This window comes from Scyliorhinus canicula, chromosome 16 (genome assembly GCF_902713615.1).
Source record: "Scyliorhinus canicula chromosome 16, sScyCan1.1, whole genome shotgun sequence".
Taxonomy (NCBI): Eukaryota; Metazoa; Chordata; class Chondrichthyes; order Carcharhiniformes; family Scyliorhinidae; genus Scyliorhinus; species Scyliorhinus canicula.
The window spans coordinates 63783134-63806453 of NC_052161.1; the positions used below are offsets into that span (position 1 = coordinate 63783134).

At 45.6% G+C, this 23320-nt stretch overlaps 1 protein-coding gene across 2 annotated transcripts in view; it reads left to right on the forward strand.

The window, feature by feature from the left end:
• Nucleotides 1–6934: 6934 nt before the first annotated feature.
• prkg1b (protein kinase cGMP-dependent 1b) overlaps nt 6935–23320 on the forward strand; it is a 977647-nt gene continuing 961261 nt past the window's right edge. The window contains exon 1 of one of the 2 annotated variants that reach the window (XM_038822053.1): nt 6935–7246. In XM_038822053.1, the coding sequence (XP_038677981.1) occupies nt 6978–7246 (269 nt within the window). In that variant the 5' untranslated portion in view covers nt 6935–6977. The remainder of the gene's footprint in view (nt 7247–23320) is intronic. The other variant, XM_038822054.1, reaches the window with a different exon arrangement.

Here is a 23320-nt window from a genome sequence, read left to right on the forward strand (position 1 = left end):
TCTGTTGAGTTGCTCGCAGAAAAATACTTTTCACTGTACCTCGGTACACGTGACAATAAACAAATCCACCCCAATCCAATCCACTAGGATAACATAAAGGATCAAAAGAGGCAGAAGCAGAGCTCACATAAACACAGCCAATCCTGTGCTCACATCACGTGAGGCCCCCTTTCAATATTTAATTTCTGCATTTTGTCCTCAACCAGAGAAGTTGAATCCATCATCTTTCTGATTGGAGCATTAACCTCTCAATAAAATTGACCTCATCTTCCTCGTTCTCTGGTTGTTTGATCAGCTAGCCTTCCTGCAGGCGAACATGATAGAAACCAATCTAGTATTGCCGGTATAAATGTTTCCGGACTGTGTGAAGTAAGGAATAGTGTAATTGGTTTAACACCTCCTACTGGGCTCCAAACTCTCATGCCCTCATCCACTGGGGCACTATGATTACAGGCTATGCCATTTTCAGGATGGACTTCTGGAACCTGCCAACCTTACTTGACTGTTTCACGCCTATCCTAGGACAAAAGCAAGAGTATCGTGGGAACACCAACATGTCCAAATATCATGCCATCCAGACTTCAAAATATATCACAGTTTTATCATGATCATTGGGTAAAGATTCATTGAGACAAGGGTTGCAATGGTTCAAGAAAGAGCCGGACAACACTTTCTTGAGGCAACCAGTGTCATCCATATCTGAGAACAAATCAAGAAGATACGACAACTTACATTTATATAGCACCTTTAACATAAGAAAATGTCTCAGTGTGCTTCACAGACACACTGTAAAAGAAAATATGACATTAAAAGTGTTACGTAATTGCAAGCTGTTATCCTGAAACTCCATTCTCTGTACTCTCTCTTTAATGATGATCACTTACCTGCTGTGTATTTTCAGATAAACTTTCTGTGTTTATATGAAGGGATCACAGGACCCATTGAATCACTATAGTGCAAAAGGAAGCCATTCGGCCCATCGAGTCAACGCCGACCCTCTGAAAGATTACCCTACCTGGGCCCACTTCCTCACCCTATCCCTGTAAACCCATTACGCCACCTAACCTTTGGACACTAAGGGACAATTTGGACTAGTCAATTCACCTAACCGGTACATCTTTGGACTGTGGGAGGAAAACAGAGCACCCGGAGGAAACCCACACAGACATGGGGAGATTGTGCAAACTCCGCACAGACAGTTGCCCGAGGTCAGAATTGAATCTGGGTCCTTAGTGCTGTGAGGCAGCAGTGCTAACCACTATGCCACCGTGCTCCCATTAAACCCATTAAACTATCAAGCCCATTAAACCATTAAACATATTTCTCAAAGAAAAGAGATTGATGATATTGTAAGAAATCAAACAGGTGGATGGAACTGTGCAATTTTGGTGGTGGTGGGGGGGGGGGGGGGGGGGGGGCGGCTGTGGGGGAGAGAGAGAGAATTAAAAAAAATTTTAGCCTAAAGACCTCTCATTGTTCCTTAGATTTCCTATGTTCTAACCGGAGCAGGATGCCAAGATGTTTGGGCTTTGTAAGATTCTTGGGCTCTCAAGCAGAACACCATTCTCTGTAAACTCTGCTTGTTTGATTTATAGCATGTGCCAGGCACAGTATTTCCTGGTAATCAATTGCACATTACTGTGTGGTAAACATAAAGTAATGCCACAGGCATTAAGCCTGCAGTGTGAAGCCCACAGTGACCTCCTCCCAGTGCAAACCAAGACTCCAAATGAAGCTGCGCTCCACACAATTAAGATAGCACACATTCCTTATGTTGCGGTATCAGGGAGGAGTTTCAAGTTACACATCATTTTCTGGATGAGCAAGATAGTTCTGTGGGACACAATGAAAAGAGTCCATTTGCAAATTGACAAACTGTAAGCAGGACTATGGGGAAGGAGCAGTGAGGTTGCCTCCAGCATGGAGCGGCAGGGGCACAAGGGGCCAAAATGGCCTCCTTCTGTGCTTCAATTCTCAGTGGTAATTTTATGTAAGTGGAGACAAGCTTTGCTCTGCCTCTTTGAACATGTAATGTAGGCAGACTATTTCAGAGAGCAGGGCATGGCCTCATTATTCTCTATCTGTCAATAATTGTGCACAATATTTGGAGTTGAGTTTTCATTGACAAGTTAATTAAATTGATTAACTTGTAGCAAGAGCCTAGATTTGTGTCAGTAACTGAAACCAACAGAAGGGAGAATATCACTTTGCCAAAAAGGATCTCTGCCACTCCTAGTCTATTTACGCTGGCTCACAAGTAAGTGTGGAAGAAAGATGTGTTTATGCACAGACATGTTTTAGTTTCACTAGCAATGACTTTGCAACTGAATTGACACTCGAGACAAACTGCCCTGCAGCTACCACTATGGAGGCACACTCTCCTCCCCTCTGAAACCTAGTTGTGTTATGCAACTTGCCTAATTTCGGAATGCACTCTGTGGTTGAGTGAAACCAGAAGATATAGGAACAGGAGTAGGCTGTTCAGCCCCTTGAGCCTGCTCCGCTATTCAATAGGATCATAGCTGATCCAAAATTCCTCACAACCACTTTTGTTCCCTTTCCCATAACTCTTGGTTCCCTTACTGATCAAGAATTTATCTATCGCAGCCTTAAATATACACAAGGACTCTACCTCCACAACTCTCTATGGCAAGGAGTTTCAAAGACTCGGAACCCTCAAAGAGGAGAAATTCCTCCTCATCTCAGTCTTAAATTGGTACCCCTTTATTCTGAGACTATGCCCTCTGGCCCGAGACTCTCCCATGAGGAGAAACATCCTGTCAAGCCCCTTAAGAATTCTATATGTTTCAATGAGATCACCTCATGCTTCTAAATTCCAATGAGTCGGTTTCCAACCTGTCTCACCTTTGCTCATAAGACAATCCCTCCATACTGAGGATCATCCTCGTAAACTTTCTCTGAACTGCCTCCTATTAAATAAAACATTTCCTTAAATAAGGGAACCAAAGTACTCACAATACTCCAGATCCCGGTATCTTGTACAGTTGCAGCAAGACTTCTCTGCTCTTATACTCCAACCCCCTTGAAATAAGGACCAACATTCCACTTGCCTTCCTGATTACCTGCTGCGCCTGTGTGCTAGCTTTCTGTGTTCCATGCACAAGTGCCTCCAAGTCCCTTTGTGTTGCAGTTTTTTGCAATTTTTCTCCATTTTAATACTACTCTGTTCTTTTGTTCTCCCTTCAAAAATGAACAACTTCACATTGTCCCACATTATACTCCATTTGCCAATTTCTTGCCACTTACTTAACCTATCGATATCTTTTTGCAAACTGTGCGTATCCCTCTCGCAACTTGTCATTCCACCTATTTTTGTTCATCTGCAAATTTAGCTCAAGTATATTTGCTTCATACCTCCAAGTCATTAATATATATTGTAAACAGTTGTGGTCCCACTGAAAAAGAACCCCTTCGCCCCACTCGCTGTTTCCTATCCATTACCCAATACTCTATCCATGCCAATGTACTACCTCCAACACCATGGGCTCTTATCTTATGACTTAACCTCTTGTGAGGTATCTTGCATAATGCCTTCTGGAAGTCTAAGTACAACACATCTACTGGTTCTCCTCTACCCAATCTGGTCGATACTTCCTCAAAAAACTCTAATAAATTAGTCAGAAAAGATTTCCTTTTCATAAAGCCACAATAAGTCCATTTGATTAGATTATGATTCTCCAAATCTGTTGCTATTAATAATTGATTCCAATATTTTTTTAACAACAGATGTTAAGCTTATAGGCCTATAGTCACCCACTTTTTGCCTCTCTTTTGAATATAGGTATCGTATTGGCAGTTTTTCAATCCTCCGTACTTCTCCAGAATACTAGGATTTTTGAAAAATTACAACGAATGCATCCACTATCTCTGTAGCTACTTCTTTTAGGATCCTAATATGCAAGCCATCAGGGCCAGGGGACGTATCTGCTTTTAGCCCCATTACTTTGTCTAATACTACTTCTCTAGTGATGGTGATGGCATTTATTTCCTCTTCCAAATTTTGTTTTATTAATGGAATGTTCAAAGTACCTTCCACTATCAAGACTGATACCAAATGTCTGTTTAACTCCTCTGCCATTTCCTTGTTCCCCATAACTATCTCCCCAGATTCATTTTCTAAGGGGGTTTATGTTCACTTTGACCTCTGTTTTTCATTTTATATATTTAAAGAAGCTCTCATTGTCAGTTTTTATATTCCACACTAGTTTGCCCTTGTAACTTATTTCCTCCTTCTTTATTATCTTTTCAGTCCTCTTTTGTTGGATTCTGAACGTATCCCCTGATTTCGGGGTGATTGCTGAGTTTTGCCTCCTAATATGCTTTTTATTCCAACTTAATGCTGTCCTTAACTTCCTTGGTTATCCATGGTTGGTTTATCCCTTTCATAGAATTTTTCTTCCTTACTGGGATATATTTTTACTGAGAATCATGAATTACTTCCTTAAACGTCTGCTGCTGCTTGTTTACTAAGGCCCACCTTCTCAGCATTGCCCCCCCCCCCCCCCCCCTGAGGTGTGGTGATCCTTAGGTTAAATCACCAGCAGTCAGCTCTCCCCTCAAAGAGAAAAGCAGCCTATGGTCATCTGGGACTCTGGTGACATTAGCTAACTTTACCTTTACTGTCTTTCCTGTTAATCTCTCTGCCCAGTCCACTTCAACAGACTCTATTCTCATTTCATTGTAATTCCCTTTATTTCTGACCCAAGTTTCTCACTGTCAAACAGAATATTAATTTCTATCATGTTATGATCACTTCTTCCCAGGGGACCTTTGACTCTGAAGTCATTTATTAAACCTGCCTCATTACCCATTACCAAATCTAAGATAGTCTGCTCCCTGGATGGCTCCATGACATATTGCTCATGGAAACTAATGCACTCCATCAATTCGTTGTGGCAGCTACCCTTCCTGGCTCAGGCAGATTTCTTGCTCTGGCACACGCCTGTCATAAAAGCTTCTGGGGAAACTGATGGAGAGCATTCACAAACACCGTGTGTTCACTTATCAATGATACTTGCGAGCAGTCTCTCAATCATTGTGAATAAATTAGGCTTTCTGCGTCCCTGAGCAGTTGGCAATGACGGAAATATGTCACACGGTGGCGCTAGGTCCCGTTTAGAGCCAGGATAAAGGTGTTCTGCTGTGTTCCTGTTCAAGTTCTGCCTTGGTCCAAAGTAATTGAAGTTTGTGCTGCACATAAAGCATTTGGCACATCACACAGCCATCACTCAGCTCATGAAGAGTTACAGTTCTTTCAACTCTTGCTTTTACACGTTGCAGTTTCACTTTTGACCGTGAATCCGTAATTTAATCCAGCCATATTTTGCAAATTGCGAAAGACAGAAATTTAGCACGGAGCTCCTCCCAGCCGTTGCATTTTTTCTGAAATGTAGAACGTTTGGGAACAGATTAGATTTCTTTTCGCTGCGAGACACGTCTAAGATCACACTCTGTTTTACAAGGGCTCCTTAAAGGAGTTTTTCAGCTGACTTTCCATCCAGTAATTTGACACAAGTGAAGTGCAATAGTCAACATCACCTTTATTAATCAACTTAGAAACGATTCACCATAAAATCTTCCTGATGCGGGTTTAGTCATTTTACAAATGGTCAGTTAAGCATTACCTGCCCACGTGTGTGTGTGTGTGGTTTAACCCTGACTTTGGTGCAGAGTGAGAGTGGGGGCTGGGATTACACTCTCTGGCCACTCAGTTGCATTCGGAGCCAACAGCGTTGACCTACTGGGAGAGTTGTACGATGGAAAATGACTTGCCACGAAGGGTCAGCACGGGCGGATAGCACCTCCCTCCCCGAATAGAGATGGGATAGGACTGAGTGAGAGTTATGCAGTTGGAGAGGGTGGGTACTGTCCAGGCAAGTTAGCTCCCACTGTCTGGGAGAGCCGGCTCTCTGCTGTTCCCGCTGCACGGGATCTGAGTGAAGGGGATGGCAGCCAACAGATAACATATGACGTGCCCTTGTAAAGTTAATAATTACTGTGCACTCTTTGATCCCCCAGCAGGACGGGAGAGGCTGTAATAAATGTTAACCTAACTGTCCCAAATGAGAAATTCATTGCTGGTCGAATATTGACAGGTCAATCCCGGTGTACACAGGAAGAGGGCATTGAGCCTCTCCTGTAGGGGGGAGTGGGTGTGTGTGTGAATGGACTGGGGCGGGAGGAGCAGGCTGGGGAATCTTCCTGACACACTTTGTTCTGGAAAAGAGATGCTCCCACCATGGGGCAGGTCATTTTTCGTTTGTTTGAAAGGGGGCAGGAGAGGCTGCTGAATAACAAGTGTGTGATTGTTGGTGAATGAGCTGTGCTTTCCCGAGGAGGTGTTTTAGAAAAGGTACAGCCCTACAATGTGTTAGTGGGCGGTGCCAATGCTGTAGCCCCCCCCCCCCCCCCCCCCCGCCTTATCACAGCAGGGAAAGGGGATTGAAACTCTGCTCCTTGACCAGAAAGTCAGTCCTCCTGAATGTACCCCCCATCTCTCTGCGCTGGACTGAAAATCCCATTGTCCGCTCGGAGGATTGTGACCCTGAGTGAGTGACTGGCTGGCTGATTGGCTGGGAGACTCTGGAGAGGGAGTGCGGACACACTAATTGGCTTTTGAATGAAAGATAATCTCCGGCTCCCCCAGGAGGAGGTCCGGGTTTAGCACTAAGCATCCATCCACTCCAGCATTTCACTGGGAACGAGCCCATCCCACTTTCTGCACACTCCATTCAGCAAGAAGTGGATTGAAACAATTAGCACACAATCTGAATCTCTCCTGTCCCCCCCCCCCCCCTCCACACACACACACTTCACTGCAAGATCAGGGTCGGTATTTGTTCGGTGTGTGTGTGTGTGTGTTTTTTAAAGCAAATAACTCCTCCTCCCCCCCCCCCCCCTTCCCCTCCCCGGTTCTGGCGGTTGTTCTAGACCTTGTTCACGGGAAGGGAGGGAAGATGAGCGAGCTGGAGAAGGATTTCGCCACTGTCCTGATGGTGAAAGACAATCGAATCCGGGAGCTGGAGTCCCGGCTGCTGGAGAAGGACGACGAGATTCAGGAGTTGCGGAGAAAGTTGCACAAATGCCAGTCGGTGCTGCCCAGCACTCAGATGGCACCCAGGACCAGGAGGGCACCGGGTATCTCGGCCGAGCCACAGATTTACCGCTCCTTCCAGGATCTTACCCGCCAGTCCCAGTCCTTCAGGAGATACGCCAAATCTGAGAGGTATGATACTCTTTCTGGGGGGGGGGGGGGGGTGTGTGTGTGTGGCCATTTCAACTGTGAGCTCCAGGACATGTCCCAGTCTGAGAGGCGTTAACAGCATCTTAGCTGTGAGGAGGACAGTGTGTGTGTGTGCTGACCGGTGTTATGGGCTGGATGCTTCTTTGGGAGCACATTCACTGGGACGTCCTGGATCTCTCTGCGCTCTTCCTGTCCTGAATGTATGAACCGTCTCTCCAAATTTGCAAAAAGAAAAATAGCTATTTAACAAAAGTAACCCCCAAAAAAACTGTAGGTTACGATAGAGATGAGCAGCTTTTGGAAAATTAACATGGGAATGACTAAACCAGGTACTTTGAATGGCGAAGGAAGTTTTGTACGAGCACATGTTATAATGATATAGTTAACAACTCGTTTCCCAATCCGAACTCGATACCGATGAGTGTTTAGAAGTTGATATTGGGTGGGAAGTATGGGACATGGGGAAGAAACTGGTACGCTCAGAGCTCCCGAGAAGAAGTGTGACCTTGTCAACAAGTTCAAGTCACGCACTGACCATCCAACATGAGACTGAACATAATCAATCGCCCCTGTGTCGATGTAGCAAGCATTTCTCCCAGTCACCATTCGCTGCCCCCCCCCCCCCCCCCCCCATGCGTTCCAGAGGCGGATGTTAAATTTGAGATGGCGATGGAATCATTTTCTGACTTCCTTGGCTTTGCCAAAGCTGGACGTGACATGGAACGGTTCGACATTGTTACATTTCCTGTAAATGCTTCACTTTTTCCAATTCGAGCGGGTGAATGTGACTGGGGGAAGGGAGGTGGGGACCACAGGCGGAATTCTCACTGGCAACCCCCATTAAAAACCATCAATCAGACACTTTTGGAACCCAGGCCCTTGACTATGGACTCGCCACAGGTTCACAGACTCGATTCTCTCTGAACTTTATCCATTGTAAAATATACAGAGTCGAGCAAATATCTTTTTTTTTAAACCAATTACTGAAACAAGAGGGTTGGCACAGTTTCTGGGGGATGGGGGAGTCGGTTGATGAGGAGAACAAGAATTGACAAGTTGAAAAAAGCCTCAATTGTACAGGAGGGTTTTTCACTGTTTCCCAGGCAGGCAGGGTGCAGGCCGCCCTGCTGTCAACAGCGAGCCCAAAGTCACTTTCAATTAATGGGCATTTATTGACTGTCCAACAGACTGAACAAAGCAGCGCCTGAAACAGCGAGAGTGGATGTCAGGCTCCCAACTAATGGGAGCTGCCCCGGGGGACAGGGTGGGGCTCAGTCAGGGGAGACCAGCAGCACCGCTTAACCCTCTCGGTGCTGGCAAGAGGCAACGTGACAGCTGGAGGCAGAAATCATAGCATCTCCTTGCAGTCTGCTCGGGGCCCCGAATTCAGCAGCAGATGCAATGCTTCCGGAGGCAACTGCTGTTGTTAAAGCTGACGGTAAATAATTGATGCGGCCATTGGAAAATAATAGCCTTTCCGGGAAAGAGAGAGACAGTTGCAGACAGTCAATTGAAACTTTCAACGCGCCTTCCACAGGTCATGTCGGAGACACTGATGTCATTTTTCTTTATTACTAGAAATCCAATACCCCCTCCCCTGCCTGTTCCTTCATCGCCAAACACACCCAGACCCAAATCTCCAACCCCCATCCTCAAATACACCTAGATCCAAATCTCCAACACTCCCCACCCTCAAATACACCGACACAAATCTCCACCACACCCCACCCTCAAACACACCCAGACCCAAATCTCCAACAGCCCCACCCTCAAACACACACAGACCCAAATCTCCAACAGCCCCACCCTCAAACACACACAGACCCAAATCTCCAACCCCCATCCTCAAACACACCCAGATCCAAATCTCCAACACACCCCACCCTGAAACACACCCAGACCCAAATCTCCAACAGCCCCACCCTCAAACACACACAGACCCAAATCTCCAACAGCCCCACCCTCAAACACACACAGACCCAAATCTCCAACAGCCCCACCCTCAAACACACACAGACCCAAATCTCCAACAGCCCCACCCTCAAACACACACAGACCCAAATCTCCAACCCCCACCCTCAAACACACCCAGATCCAAATCTCCAACACACCCCACCCTCAAACACACCCAGACCCAAATCTCCAACAGCCCCACCCTCAAACACACACAGACCCAAATCTCCAACAGCCCCACCCTCAAACACACACAGACCCAAATCTCCAACCCCCATCCTCAAACACACCCAGATCCAAATCTCCAACACACCCCACCCTGAAACACACCCAGACCCAAATCTCCAACAGCCCCACCCTCAAACACACACAGACCCAAATCTCCAACAGCCCCACCCTCAAACACACACAGACCCAAATCTCCAACAGCCCCACCCTCAAACACACACAGACCCAAATCTCCAACAGCCCCACCCTCAAACACACACAGACCCAAATCTCCAACCCCCACCCTCAAACACACCCAGATCCAAATCTCCAACACACCCCACCCTCAAACACACCCAGACCCAAATCTCCAACAGCCCCCACCCTCAAACACACCCAGATCCAAATCTCCAACACCACCATCCTCAAACACACCCAGACCCAAATCTCCAACACCCCCCCACCCTCAAACACACACAGACCCAAATCTCCAACAGCCCCACCCTCAAACACACACAGACCCAAATCTCCAACCCCCATCCTCAAACACACCCAGACCCAAATCTCCAACACCCCCCCACCCTCAAACACACCCAGACCCAAATCTCCAACACCACCCTCAAACACACCCAGACACAAATCTCCAACACCTCCCACCCTCAAACACACCCAGACCTAAATCTCCAACCCCCACCCTCAAACACACACAGACCCAAATCTCCAACCCCCATTCTCAAACACACACAGACCCAAATCTCCAACCACCATCCTCAAACACACACAGACCCAAATCTCCAACCACCATCCTCAAACACACCGACAAAAATCTCCACCATACCCCACCCTCAAACACACCCAGATGCAAATCTCCAACACCCATCCACAAACACACCCAGACAAAAATCTCCAACACCTCCCACCCTCAAACACACCCAGACCTAAATCTCCAACACCATCCTCAAACACACCCAGATCCAAATCTCCAACACTCCCCACCCTCAAATACACCAACAAAAATCTCCAACACTCCCCACCCTCAAACACACCCAGATGCAAATCTCCAACACCACCATCCTCAAACACACCCAGACCCAAATCTCCAACACCCATCCTCAAACACACCTAGATCCAAATCTCCAACACTCCCCACCCTCAAACACACACAGACCCAAATCTCCAACCCCCATTCTCAAACACACCCAGACCCAAATCGCCAACAGCCCCCACCCTCAAACACACCCAGACCCAAATCTCTAACACCCCCCACAAACACACCCAAACCCAAATTTCTAACACCCCCCACAAATACACCCAAACCTAAATCTCTAACACCCCCCACAAACACACCCAAACCCAAATCTCTAACCCCCTCCACAAACACACCCAAACCCAAATCTCTAACACCCCCCACAAACACACCCAAACCCAAGTCTCTAACACCCCCCACAAACACACCCAAACCTAAATCTCTAACACCCCCCACAAACACACCCAAACCCAAATCTCTAACACCCCCCACAAACACACCCAAACCTACATCTCTAACACCCCCCACAAACACACCCAAACCCAAATCTCTAAAACTCCCCACAAACACACCCAACCCCAAATCTCTAACACCCCTTAAACACACCCAAACTCAAATCTCTAACACCCCCCACAAACACATCCAGACCCAAATCTCTAACACCCCCCACAAACACACCCAAACCTAAATCTCTAACACCCCCTAAACACACCCAAACCCAAATCTCTAACACCCCCCACAAACACATCCAGACCCAAATCTCTAACACCCCCCCAACACACCCAAAACCAAATCTCTAACACCTCCCACAAACACACCCAGACCTAAATCTCTAACACCCCCCACAAACACACCCAAACCTAAATCTCTGCCACTCCCATCCCCAAAAGACACCCCAACCCAAATCTTTAAAACCCCACACAAAGCACACCCAGACCCAAATCTCAACACACCACCCAAAACACACCCAGACCCAAATCTCTAACACCCCCCCAAAATACACCCCGACCCAAATCTCGAGCACACCCACTTCCAAATCACACCCAGACCCAAATCTCCAACACACCCACCCAAAATACAGCCAGACACAAATTTCTAAAACACCTATCCAAAAAATACCCAGACCTGAATTTCTAAAATCCCCACCCAAAACACAGCCAGATCCAAACCTCTAACACTCCTGCCCAAAGCACACCCACACCCAAAATTCTAAAACCCCCAACCAAACACATACAAACCCAAATCACTAACGCCACTCACCCAACACACACCCAGATCCAAATTTCTAACACACCGACCTCCAAAACACACCCCGACCCAAATCGCTAACACACCGACCTCCAAAACACACACCCAGATCCAAATCTCTAACACACCGACCTCCAAAACACACCCCGACCCAAATCGCTAACACACCGACCTCCATAACACACCCAGACACAAATCTCTAACATCCCCACCTCCAAAACACACCCCGACCCAAATCTCTAACACCCCCACCTCCATAACACACCCAGACACAAATCTCTAACATCCCCACCTCCAACACACACCCCGACCCAAATCTCTAACACCCCCACCTCCATAACACACTCAGACACAAATCTCTAACATCCCCACCTCCAATACACACCCAGACCTTAATCTCTAACATCCTCACCTCCAAAACACACCCCGACCCAAATCTCTACAAATCCCACCCAAAACACACCAGGCCCAAATCTCTAACACCCCCACCCAAAACACACCCCGACCCAAATCTCTAAAACCCAACCCCCAAACACATCTAGACTCAAATCTCAACACAGACCCCCAAAACACACCCAGATCCAAATTATTAACACACTCCCCCAAAACACACCCAGACACAAATCTCTAACACCCATCCAAAAACACACCCCAACCCAAATCTCTAACACCCCCACCTCCAAAACGTATCCAGATACAAATCTCTAACATCCCCACCTCCAAATCACACCCAGATCCAAATCTCTAACACCCCACCCAAAACACACCCAGACCCAAATCTCTAACACACCGACCTCCAAAACACACCCAGACCCAAATCTCTAACATTCCCACCTCCAAAACACACCTAGACCGAAATCTCTAACATCCCCACCTCCAAAACACATCCAGACCCAAATCTCTAACATCCCCACCTTCAAAACACATCCAGACCCAAATCTCTAACATCCCCACCTCCACAACACACCCAGACCGAAATCGCTAACATCCCCACCTCCAAAACACATCCAGACCCAAATCTCTAACATCCCCACCTCTGAAACACACCCAGACCCAAATCTCTAACATCCCCACCTCCGAAACACACCCGACCCAAATCTCTAACATCCCCACCTCCTAAACACATCCAGACCCAAATCTCTAACATCCCCACCTCCTAAACACACCCAGACCCAAATCTCTAAAAATCCCACCCAAAACACACCCGACCCAAATCTCTAACACTCCCACCCAAAACACACCCAGACCCAAATCTCTAACATCCCCACCTCATAAACACACCCAGACCCAAATCTCTACAAATCCCACCCAAAACACATCCGACCCAAATCTCTAACACTCCCACCCAAAACACACCCAGATCCAAATCTCTATCACTCCCATCACCAAACACACCCCGACCCAAATCTCAAACACTCCCACCCAAAACACATCCAGACACAAATCTCTAAAACCTCCACCCCAAACACAGCCAGATCCAAATCTCTAACACCTCCATCTCTAAATCACACCCTGATCCAAAGCTTTAAACCCCCATCCCATCTCCAAATTGCACCCATATACAAATCTTTTACCACCTCCACCCAAAACACAACTAGACACAAACCTCCAATACCACCACCACAAACACACCCAGTTCCAAATCACTAAAATCCCCACTTCCCAAAACACAGCCAATCACAAATTTCTAACATCCTTTACGCAAATATGTCCAGAATCAATTTTTTAACACCTTCCACACAAACTCAGCCAGATCCAAATCTCTAACGTCCCCTACCTCCCCAAGTAGACCCAGACCTAAATCACCAACACTCCCACCTCCCAAAACGCACCCAGACCCAAATCTCCAACACCGCCATCTCCCAAAACACACCCAGACCTAAATCACCAACACTCCCACCTCCCAAAACGCACTCAGACCCAAATCTCCAACACCACCATCTCCCAAAACACACCCAGACCCAAACCTCCAACACCCCATCTCCCAAAACACACCCAGACCCAATGCTGCAATACCCTCATCTCCCAGAACACACCCAAACCCAATTCTCCAACTGTTACCACCCCAAAACACACCAGATCCAAATCTCCAACACCCCCACCTCCCAAAACACACCCAGACCCAATACTCCAACACCCCCATCTCTCAAAACACAACCAGACCCAAATCTCCAACACCCCACCTCCCAAAACACACCCAGACCCAATACTCCAAAACCATCATCTCCCAAAACACACCCAGACCCAAACCTCCAACTGTCACCACCCCAAAACACACCAGATTCAAATCTCCAACACCCCCATCTCCCAAAACACAACCAGACCCAAATCCCCAACACCCCCACCTCCCAAAACACACCCAGACCCAATACTCCAAAACCATCATCTCCCAAAACACACCCAGACCCAAACCTCCAACTGTCACCACCCCAAAACACACCAGATCCAAATCTCCAACACCCCTATCTCCCAAAACACACCAGATCCAAATCTCCAAAACCCCCACCTCCCAAAACACACCCAGACCCAATACTCCAAAACCATCATCTCCCAAAACACACCCAGACCCAAACCTCCAACTGTCACCACCCCAAAACACACCAGATTCAAATCTCCAACACCCCCATCTCCCAAAACACAACCAGACCCAAATCCCCAACACCCCCACCTCCCAAAACACACCCAGACCCAATACTCCAAAACCATCATCTCCCAAAACACACCCAGACCCAAACCTCCAACTGTCACCACCCCAAAACACACCCAGACCCAAATCTCCAAAACCCCCACCTCCCAAAACACACCCTGACCCAAATCTCCAACACCCCTATCTCCATAAAACACACTCAGACACAAATCTCTAACACCCCCATTTCCCAAAACACACTCAGACGCAAACCTCTACTGTTCCACCATCCGCAACACACCCAGACCCAAATCTCCAACACCCCCACCTCGTAAAGCACAGCCAGACCCAAACCTCCAAAACGCACCACCGAAAACAAACCTCGACCCAAACCTCCAACTCTCCCACCACCCAAAACACACCCAGACCCAAATCTCCAACACCCCCACCTCGTAAAGCACACCCAGACCCAAACCTCCAAAACGCACCACCGAAAACAAACCTCGACCCAAACCTCCAACTCTCCCACCACCCAAAACACACCCAGACCCAAATCTCCAACACCCCCACCACCCAAAACACACCCAGACCCAAATCTCCAACACCCCCACCACCCAAAACATACCCAGACCCAAATCTCTAACACCTACCACCCAAAACACACCCACACACAAACCTCCAACCCCCACCACCCCAAACACACACAGACCCATATATCCTGCAGCCACACCTCCCCAAACACACCCAGGCCCAAATCTCCAACACCCACAACCACAAAGACATCTAAACACAAATCTCTACTGAACACCCTGTCATTCCAAATACACTGGATCCTCATGGCTAACACCTGTTCAGGCCTGATCAGACACAGACCCAATAGTCTAACATCTTTCAACCTAGTCCCCTATTTCCAACAATCCTCATGCATACCTACCTAAACAGAAATCTCAAACTTCCCTCAGCCCATTCATATAATCTATTTGTGTGGACATGGCTGGCATTGATCAGCTGTCAGTGGAGAAAATATTTCCTTCAAAATATTTTCAATGGCCGTAGGTACAATTTGTTTTCAGTGAATACAAGCCAGTTCAGACTTGTCTGATGCACACTTTGACTCTCCTTTTCTCATATACACTGTGGATGATGTTCAGTTTGTTCATTGATTTGATCTTTTGCTTCATTTGTTATGTTTTGTTCCCTTTTGACCCCAATATTTTGCATGGCATTGGGTTGATGCTCTGGATTGCCCTATATTCTGGGTCTTTATTCCTTCTTTGATGTCAACTGTTAAAACGTTGGTCAGCACTATAAGCTATTTTTATTTTTTTAAATTTCTTACAATGTGTTTATATGTGAACTTTACTACTGTGACAGAAATGGACTCCAGCTGTGACCTGTAATCTAATGGCTCAAAAGGATAGTCAAATACTGACGATTCTGGAAATCTGACATAGAAATAAAAAATGCTAGTAAGCATTGGCTGAGAGAGCTAACCTTTCAGACCAATGACCTTCCATTAGTTCTGGCCATTGACCTGGCTGTGTTTCGCCCTCCGCAGGTGCTGCCTGAGCTGCTGAGTGTTTCCAGCATTTTCTACCATTTTTATACTCAGAGGACAATTAAAGTAAACCTGTTCCTCACAGGAAAGAATTCTAATCACTTCAAGATGAGGGGGATTGGAGTCAGACTGGTGTCTGATGGGAATGGTTTCCGATGTGTCATAGCTCAAACCTTCATTAATTAAGCATTATACTTCCACTTGGAGGGCCTGGATTTAATGCCGGCCTTTCTGGAGGTGTAAAAGACTAAGAGGAGCTGATAGAGATCTTTAACATTATGAAAGATTCAATATGGTGGACATGGGCGAGTCCAGATCAAAGGGAAATAAATATAAGATAACAGAACAAATAAATAATTCAGCAGGGATTTTTTTGCAGAGAGAGCGATGAGAATATGCAGCTCACTGACACATGGCATGGCTGACGCAGATAGTGCCGACACATTTAAGAGGAAGTTTGACTTACGATGGAGAAGGGAATAGACAAATATGGCAGGGGAACAAAGTGGGAAGAGGTAATTCAAGTGTGGTGAGTGTGTGTCATTAACACCAGTACAGCCCAGTTGGGTTGAATGACTGATTTATGTGTAGACACTGCATACTTCCACCACGGTGAAATTTAACCATTTTTGTTCGACTGCGGGATGGAGTCAGTGGCCTTCAGCTCTGCCAGCATTCTATTTTTGGTAGGGCAAGATGAAATTACAAGAACGTTTCTACCTTTAATACACCGGCCTGACTCCGGATGGCCAAATCCTAAGCCCTTGCAGAAGTCTAAGGCGTACCTGTGAAGAACCTGTTTACTGTTGGTTTTGATCGAAGATTGACCCTCCCCCTATCAAAAAGTTTGAAGCGGCTATGGTGGTGATCAGGATTTAAACGGTTAATATTAAAGAGTCAGTGGAAATACTTAGGGGGTGTTTATTTTATTTTATTTTTTTAAAATGCATTTTATTCAAACTTGTATCAAAGTAGGTTACAGCAAATAAACACCCCGGGAAACATTCTTCCCAGCAACTAACTATCCAGTTTGTACAGATTTTTCTTCTTTTTCACCCCCCTCCTACCCATCACCCACCCCCCCCAACCCGCTGTGACGAACAGCTCCTCAAACATGGTCACATACACCCTCACCTTTTCTCAAACTCCCCTGCTGAGCCCCTTAACTCATACTTTATCTTCTCTAACCGCAGGAAGTCACACAGATCACCCAACCATGCTGCTACCCCCGGTGGCGATGCCGACTGCCACTCCAGCAAAATTCATTGCCGTGCAGTCAGAAAGGAAGACATCGGCCTTCCTCCTCTCCATGAGCTCCGGCTTCTCTGAGACCCCAAATATCGCCACCAAAGGGTCCGGGTCCACTCCCTCCTCCACTATACTGTGAAGACCGCGAACACACCCGCCCAGAATCTTCCCAATTTTTCACAACCCCAAAACACGTGCGCATGATTCGGTGGCCCCCGCCCACATCTCTCACACTCATTTGCTAGCCCCTGAAAGAACCCACTCATTCTCACCCGAGTCATGTGCACCCTGTGCACCACCTTAAACTGTATCAGGCTCATCCTTGCACAAGAGCAGGTCCCGTTTACTTTAGGGGTTGTTTAAGATGCAGATCAAATGCCTCCCTAGGTGAAAGAGAAGGCTTGGTACAGGGTAGCCAATTTCATCACCCTTACCTCTACCCCATCCATGTGGACATTTTCAAATCATATTAGATTCAATACAACAGCAGGCATTATCAGTGTAGAGGCCCAAGAGTTAAATGCATAGGAACTTGATGCCACCATTACATTTATACAGTCAGCTCAATATCAGCTTCAGGGTCCAAATCCATAAGTGGAGCTTCCAAGGTCAGGCTGTTCAGGATAGGATTGTGGAGCTGCCAATGAAAGCGATGTGTGTGCCCAGCAGCCTGAATCTGTTATTCTTTTCCCAAAAGCAGTTGTGTGTCCCTCTTCATACCTGCAAATTTCCACTGCTCTTTTGGAAGGATATGTCCTTCTGACAAGTTCCAAAGAACTGAACTGTTTGGCTGAGAAGAAAAAAGAATCATGGTTGTTGCGTAAAATGTTAGTGACACCTTTAATTAGCAATCTTTACCAACTGCAGTTGAGGTAAGGAGCTTTCCCTCGCAAAGTTTTTGAACACAGTTTAGAAGAATTTGACCCACACAGTGGGGAAATGTGTTTCATTCTCCAACATGTTATAGACAAGTATATATTAACCTCGATTCCACCTCACTCACCCAGTATCCTGCCCCACAACAAGAGATGAAGTTTTAGCTTTTTTGGCTATAATTCTACAGTGGGCTGATACCGAAACCTGCTTCTTTGATCTTGTATGGAATACATGCTGGCATGCAGATGACCCGCCATGTAGACAGAATTGTACAGCATAAAAGGAGGCCATGCGGCCCACCATGCCCTATACTAGCTGTTCAAAAGAGTTATCCACTTAGTTTCACTCCCTGAGTCAATCTCCGGAGTCCTACAAACAGTCCACTTTCTTTTTTTTTCAGAAAACATTTTATTGAGGCATTTATAATTTTTACATTTTAATATATCAACATTGTAAATAGCAGGGCGGTCCGACACACACAAAAACCACACAGTGACTTACCCAACTTCTCCCTGCCCTAACTCCTAGCTACCCATATATTAGATTCCCTACCCTTATTCTGCACTTCTATTCCTCCCCTTCACCTCCCCCCCCCCCACCCCTCCCCTTCCCCGCAATCTCCCCATCCCTTCTGCTGACGGTCTTTTTTCGTTAAAGAAATCGATTAAGGGCTGCCACCTCCGAGCGAACCCCTGTAATGAACCCCTTAAGACAAACTTAATCTTGCCTGAGAAACCCTGCCACGTCACTGACCCACACCCCCGACTTTGGAAGTTCCCAGCGAAATCCGTCTCCAGGCCACCAGGGAGGCAAAAACCAAAATGCGGCTTTTCTACCCCCGCTGAGCTCCCGGATCTTCCTACACTCCAAATATTGCCACCTCTGGACTCGGAGTCACCCTCCCTTCCAGGCCCTCTGACACGACATCTGAGAATCCCTGCCAAAATCCCCTCAGCTTTGGACATGCCCAAAACATATGTACATGATTTGCCAGACCTCCCCCGCACCTCCCACACCTGTCTTCCACCTCCTCAAAAAACCTACTCATCCAGGCCACCGTCATATGAGCCCTGTGGACCACCTTGAACTGGATCAGGCTGAACCTGGCTCATGACGAGGATCCATTGACTCTTTTCAGGGCCTTCTCCCATCGCCAGACTTCCAACTCCCCCCCAACTCGTCCTCCCACTTCCTCTTCACCTTCACTTATCATTTTTCTATTCTACTTCGCTTGGAACAGTTGAAACTGAGCATCGTGGAATAATTCCATCACTATGGATCCAAAGCAGCTTTGAATGTTTGAAGCACCAAGAAGTGATTATCCACAGAGGCAGTTTCGTTCTCAAAATGAAGTTGGTTTGTCACTTTTGCAAGGAGGCGAATTAATTTCTTGTGTTCCTTTCCAATCCAAGCTCTCATTCCGTCCTGCACTTGATAAGGTGTAACATGTGCGTGCACAGGAATACCCACCTGTGCAAATCCATTCAAGATTTCAGGACTGGTGACCCAGGTGTTGCTGCCTACAGCGTGACCACCGTCCAACCAGTACATCTCTTTGATATTACGACTAAAGGTAGCTAGTTCATCACCTTCCCACCCCATCAATTCTTTATATAGTTCCGAGACCCTTCCCTCCCCAACCCCTCTTTTTGACAACACCTTATCCATTAGTCCATTAGGTGAGGGAAGCATGGAATCTGCCTCCTGACAAAGTCCCCTACCTGCAGGTACTGAAATCCATTCCCACGTGGCAACTCAAACTCCTCCACTAGCTCCTCCAGGCTCGGGAACCCTTCCTCAATGAAGAGATCCCAAATCTCTCAATACAAATAGTCCACTTTCAAGTCTATCAGCCTAATTCCCTTTTGAATGTTGCTATTGAATATCTTGCTTCCACCACTCTTCAGGCAATTAATTCCTATTCTACACCAGCCAGTCTGTTGTACAACTTTGCACAGCTGCTGAATGTACTTTTTAAAGTTTTCGATTTGAAAGCTTTGTAGGCCATGGACTGAATTGCTCAAAAGGAAACTTGGGTTATTGCAATTAACTTATATTTAAAATATATGTCAGATCCCAGCCAGGTCTGCTCTGTCGGTTCCATACCTGACCGACTTTATTCAGGTCTTCACCATGAATGGCCTTGGGCTCCTCACCCCCTTCCCGGGAGCTGGTAATCGGTGAGAGTCAGGGGTAGACTGATTGCTCCATAGGTCTCATGCGGGTTACAACAGTAAGCTTTGAAAGATTTTGAATCTCCACATTTCAAAGCTGCTGGCTGCTCTCTGTCAATCGTAACAGTAACATGAGGGCTTATCTGACCTGAGTTCTCATCCCTGGTGGCCAAGCTTAAACCGGAGCTCTTCATAAATGTGTGAGCAATGATGGGCGGCATAAGGACATTCCTATCGTGTTTGGCAGCTTCAGTTCCCACCCTGCATCCCAGCTGATGGTGCAGGATTGGGCAACCACCCTCGTGTGTTTGGAAGTTTGGAATAATTGTACATCCGCAAATCTTTCTGCAAATCTTTCTCATTCAAATGACACTTCTTTACAGTAAATGCAGACAGTGTTAATACTGGACATAAGCACTCTGCGAGTAGAAAATAGATTATTCCAGCTACTCATGTGCCTATTGATTTCAATCGGAAGAGCTTGTCAGGAAGTAAAGGGAGATATTTGAAACCACCCATTTTGTCTGAGGTGCTTTCAAGGACAGAGGCATAAAAATGAACAATTCATGGACACAATGCAATCTAGAGGAATAGACATAATTCTTTTACAATAGTGTGATTATTTATATTCACCAATTCCATTAGTCTAGTTTCTTTTAAACTAAAATAAGCATTGAAAACTATGAAACAATCGAAATGTACCAAATACAGCCTCTATATCAGCTGCTAATATTGATACAGATCTAAACCATTATCTGAGTACTATATTTCAAAAAGTTCTTCTAATGGATTATTAATTTGATAGTAAGCTTATGCTTTGCAATGAGTCTATGCTGCAATTATATAAGTGGCTCAGAAGGCACATTCGTATCACCTCTAATGCTATAATATTTCTGAAAGACCATTAGCAACAACATTACAATTTTGGCACAATATTCTATGTGTTGTTTTCTACTCTCCCATTAAGGAATAACAGCACTGATTTGATTCTCAATCTCCATCCAGTTAGGGGTGCACATTGCTCAACAATATATCTGAATGAAAGCTCGACAGAGAGGTGGATTAGAATTATTCTATTGCTTGATCTCTGGAATTGGCATTTGAATTCAGTAGAGAGTGGTTTGATGACAGCCTTCTTTACAGGCTATGATAATCTTTCAAACAAATGAGATTGAATTCTTTGTCTGGTTTCTGATAGGCATGAGTCTGCAATTTAAAGTTAACCATGACTCAACAAAAAAATTGAAATTGGAAGTAGCATATAGGCCACAAGATGCAGATCTTAGCATGGTCATGCCAGAAGCCATATAGTCTGAGGTTTTTCCCGGAGGGTGGCATTAAACACCATTGTTGGCATGGTATTGATGGAACTTAATTACACACGTAAGATCTGCCCATTCCAATCTGCGCTTTCTTGATGTTGATATTTGTTCTGATATTTCCAACATTGATATAATAGAATTCGAGAATGAAACAGCACAGAAGGTGACCATTCAGCCCAATATGCCTGTAGGGCATATTGACAGGGCAGTGCATTAATTCAACTACCCTGCTCTTTGCCCACAGCCCAGCAATTTATTTTCCATTTAAATATTTATTCAATTCTCCTTTGAATAGTACGATTGAATCTACTTCCACCGCCCTTCCAGGCAGTGTTTTCCAGATGACAATAGCTGACTGTGTATAAAAGAAAAGCTTCTTCATGTTGCCTTTAGTTCCTGACCTTTCTGCAACCGCACAGAGTTGTTCCTTATTTGCACCATCAAAATCACTTGCGATTGTGAACATTGGAAATTGGTGGAAGTCTTTCAATACTCTTTGGTTTCCACCTTCCAGGAATTGATCTTATTTTTCAGATTTTAAAAGAAGTATGGGGGTGGGGTGCCGGACATTTGAATTTCTGATCTTCAGAAATTGTTACAAAACCGCTTAACCAAACCTTTATTCACATGTAAAAGTAACTTTTCCGCCCCATTTTAAATTAATTTCTTTGCCGGTTTATTGGAAAAGAGGAGCGATAAACCAACACAGATTACAGGAACTGTATGAAAGTGGGTCATTCAGTCAAGGCTCATATTAATTACAAAGTTTTGCAAAAAGTAGAATGTTAGCAAGATTTTCACTTTCTCTAAAATTAGTTTTTTAAAAAATCATCCAGGACAGTGATAAAATCCAGTATTTACTTTGTAAGAATTCATTCATAAAACTGAAAATAAATGTGCACCAATATTACTTTGCTACTCCTAAAAAGTGAGTGGAAATTAATGTCATTGTTTTTTTTTCTGAATTAAGTCGTTTGAGGGATTTTGATTGCTGGGGGAGGGGAGCTAATTGGGATTGTTGAGATTTACTGCTTGATTTTCTGTAAAGTGGCCAATGTCACAATTAAGCAATGTTTGAGGGTCATTCTGAAATAAATGCAGTTGATACTGAATGTATCTAGGAGACATGTGAAGAGATGTCCCCCTTGGAATGAGGTAATGAGCTTCCTCGTGCCGCCAACTCTATCAGAGCTTGGTTTTATTTCTCTTCTGGCATCAGATTTAAAATAAATTATTAAAATGTCAATCCAGCAAATTTTAAATGTGTCCACCACTAGAGTGTAGTGTTTGGTCTCTTCATTCAGGCTTAACACTTGGTGTAAAGAGAGAAAGGAAGATTTGCATTTATACAGCACATTTCACAGCATCAGGATGTCCTCCAGCTCTTTACAGATAATTACATATTTTTTCAAGGGTAGTCACTATCATAATGCAGGAAACATGGTAGGCAGTTTGCGCACAGCATGCTTCCGTAAACAACAATGGGATAAATAATCAGATACGCCATTATTTTGTGATGTAGGTTAAGGGGTAAATATTGAGCAGGCCACCTCTTCTTGGAGATAGGGGATCTTTTATGCCGGCTTGTGAGTGTCGGTTTAATGCATCACCTGAAAGACTTGGACATAAGGGAGGAGGGAAATATAGAGTGAGAGTGGAGGAAAGACATAAAGTTGATGTGTTTGAGGTTGATGAGGGCAGGAGTAATAGTTTTGTTGCTCATTCTGGGATAGGTTTTGAGTGGCAGAAGGTCAGAGTTCAGAATGGACGCTGGAGGCAATGACGGCGTGAGAACTAGTAGATTGAATTTTGAGGTG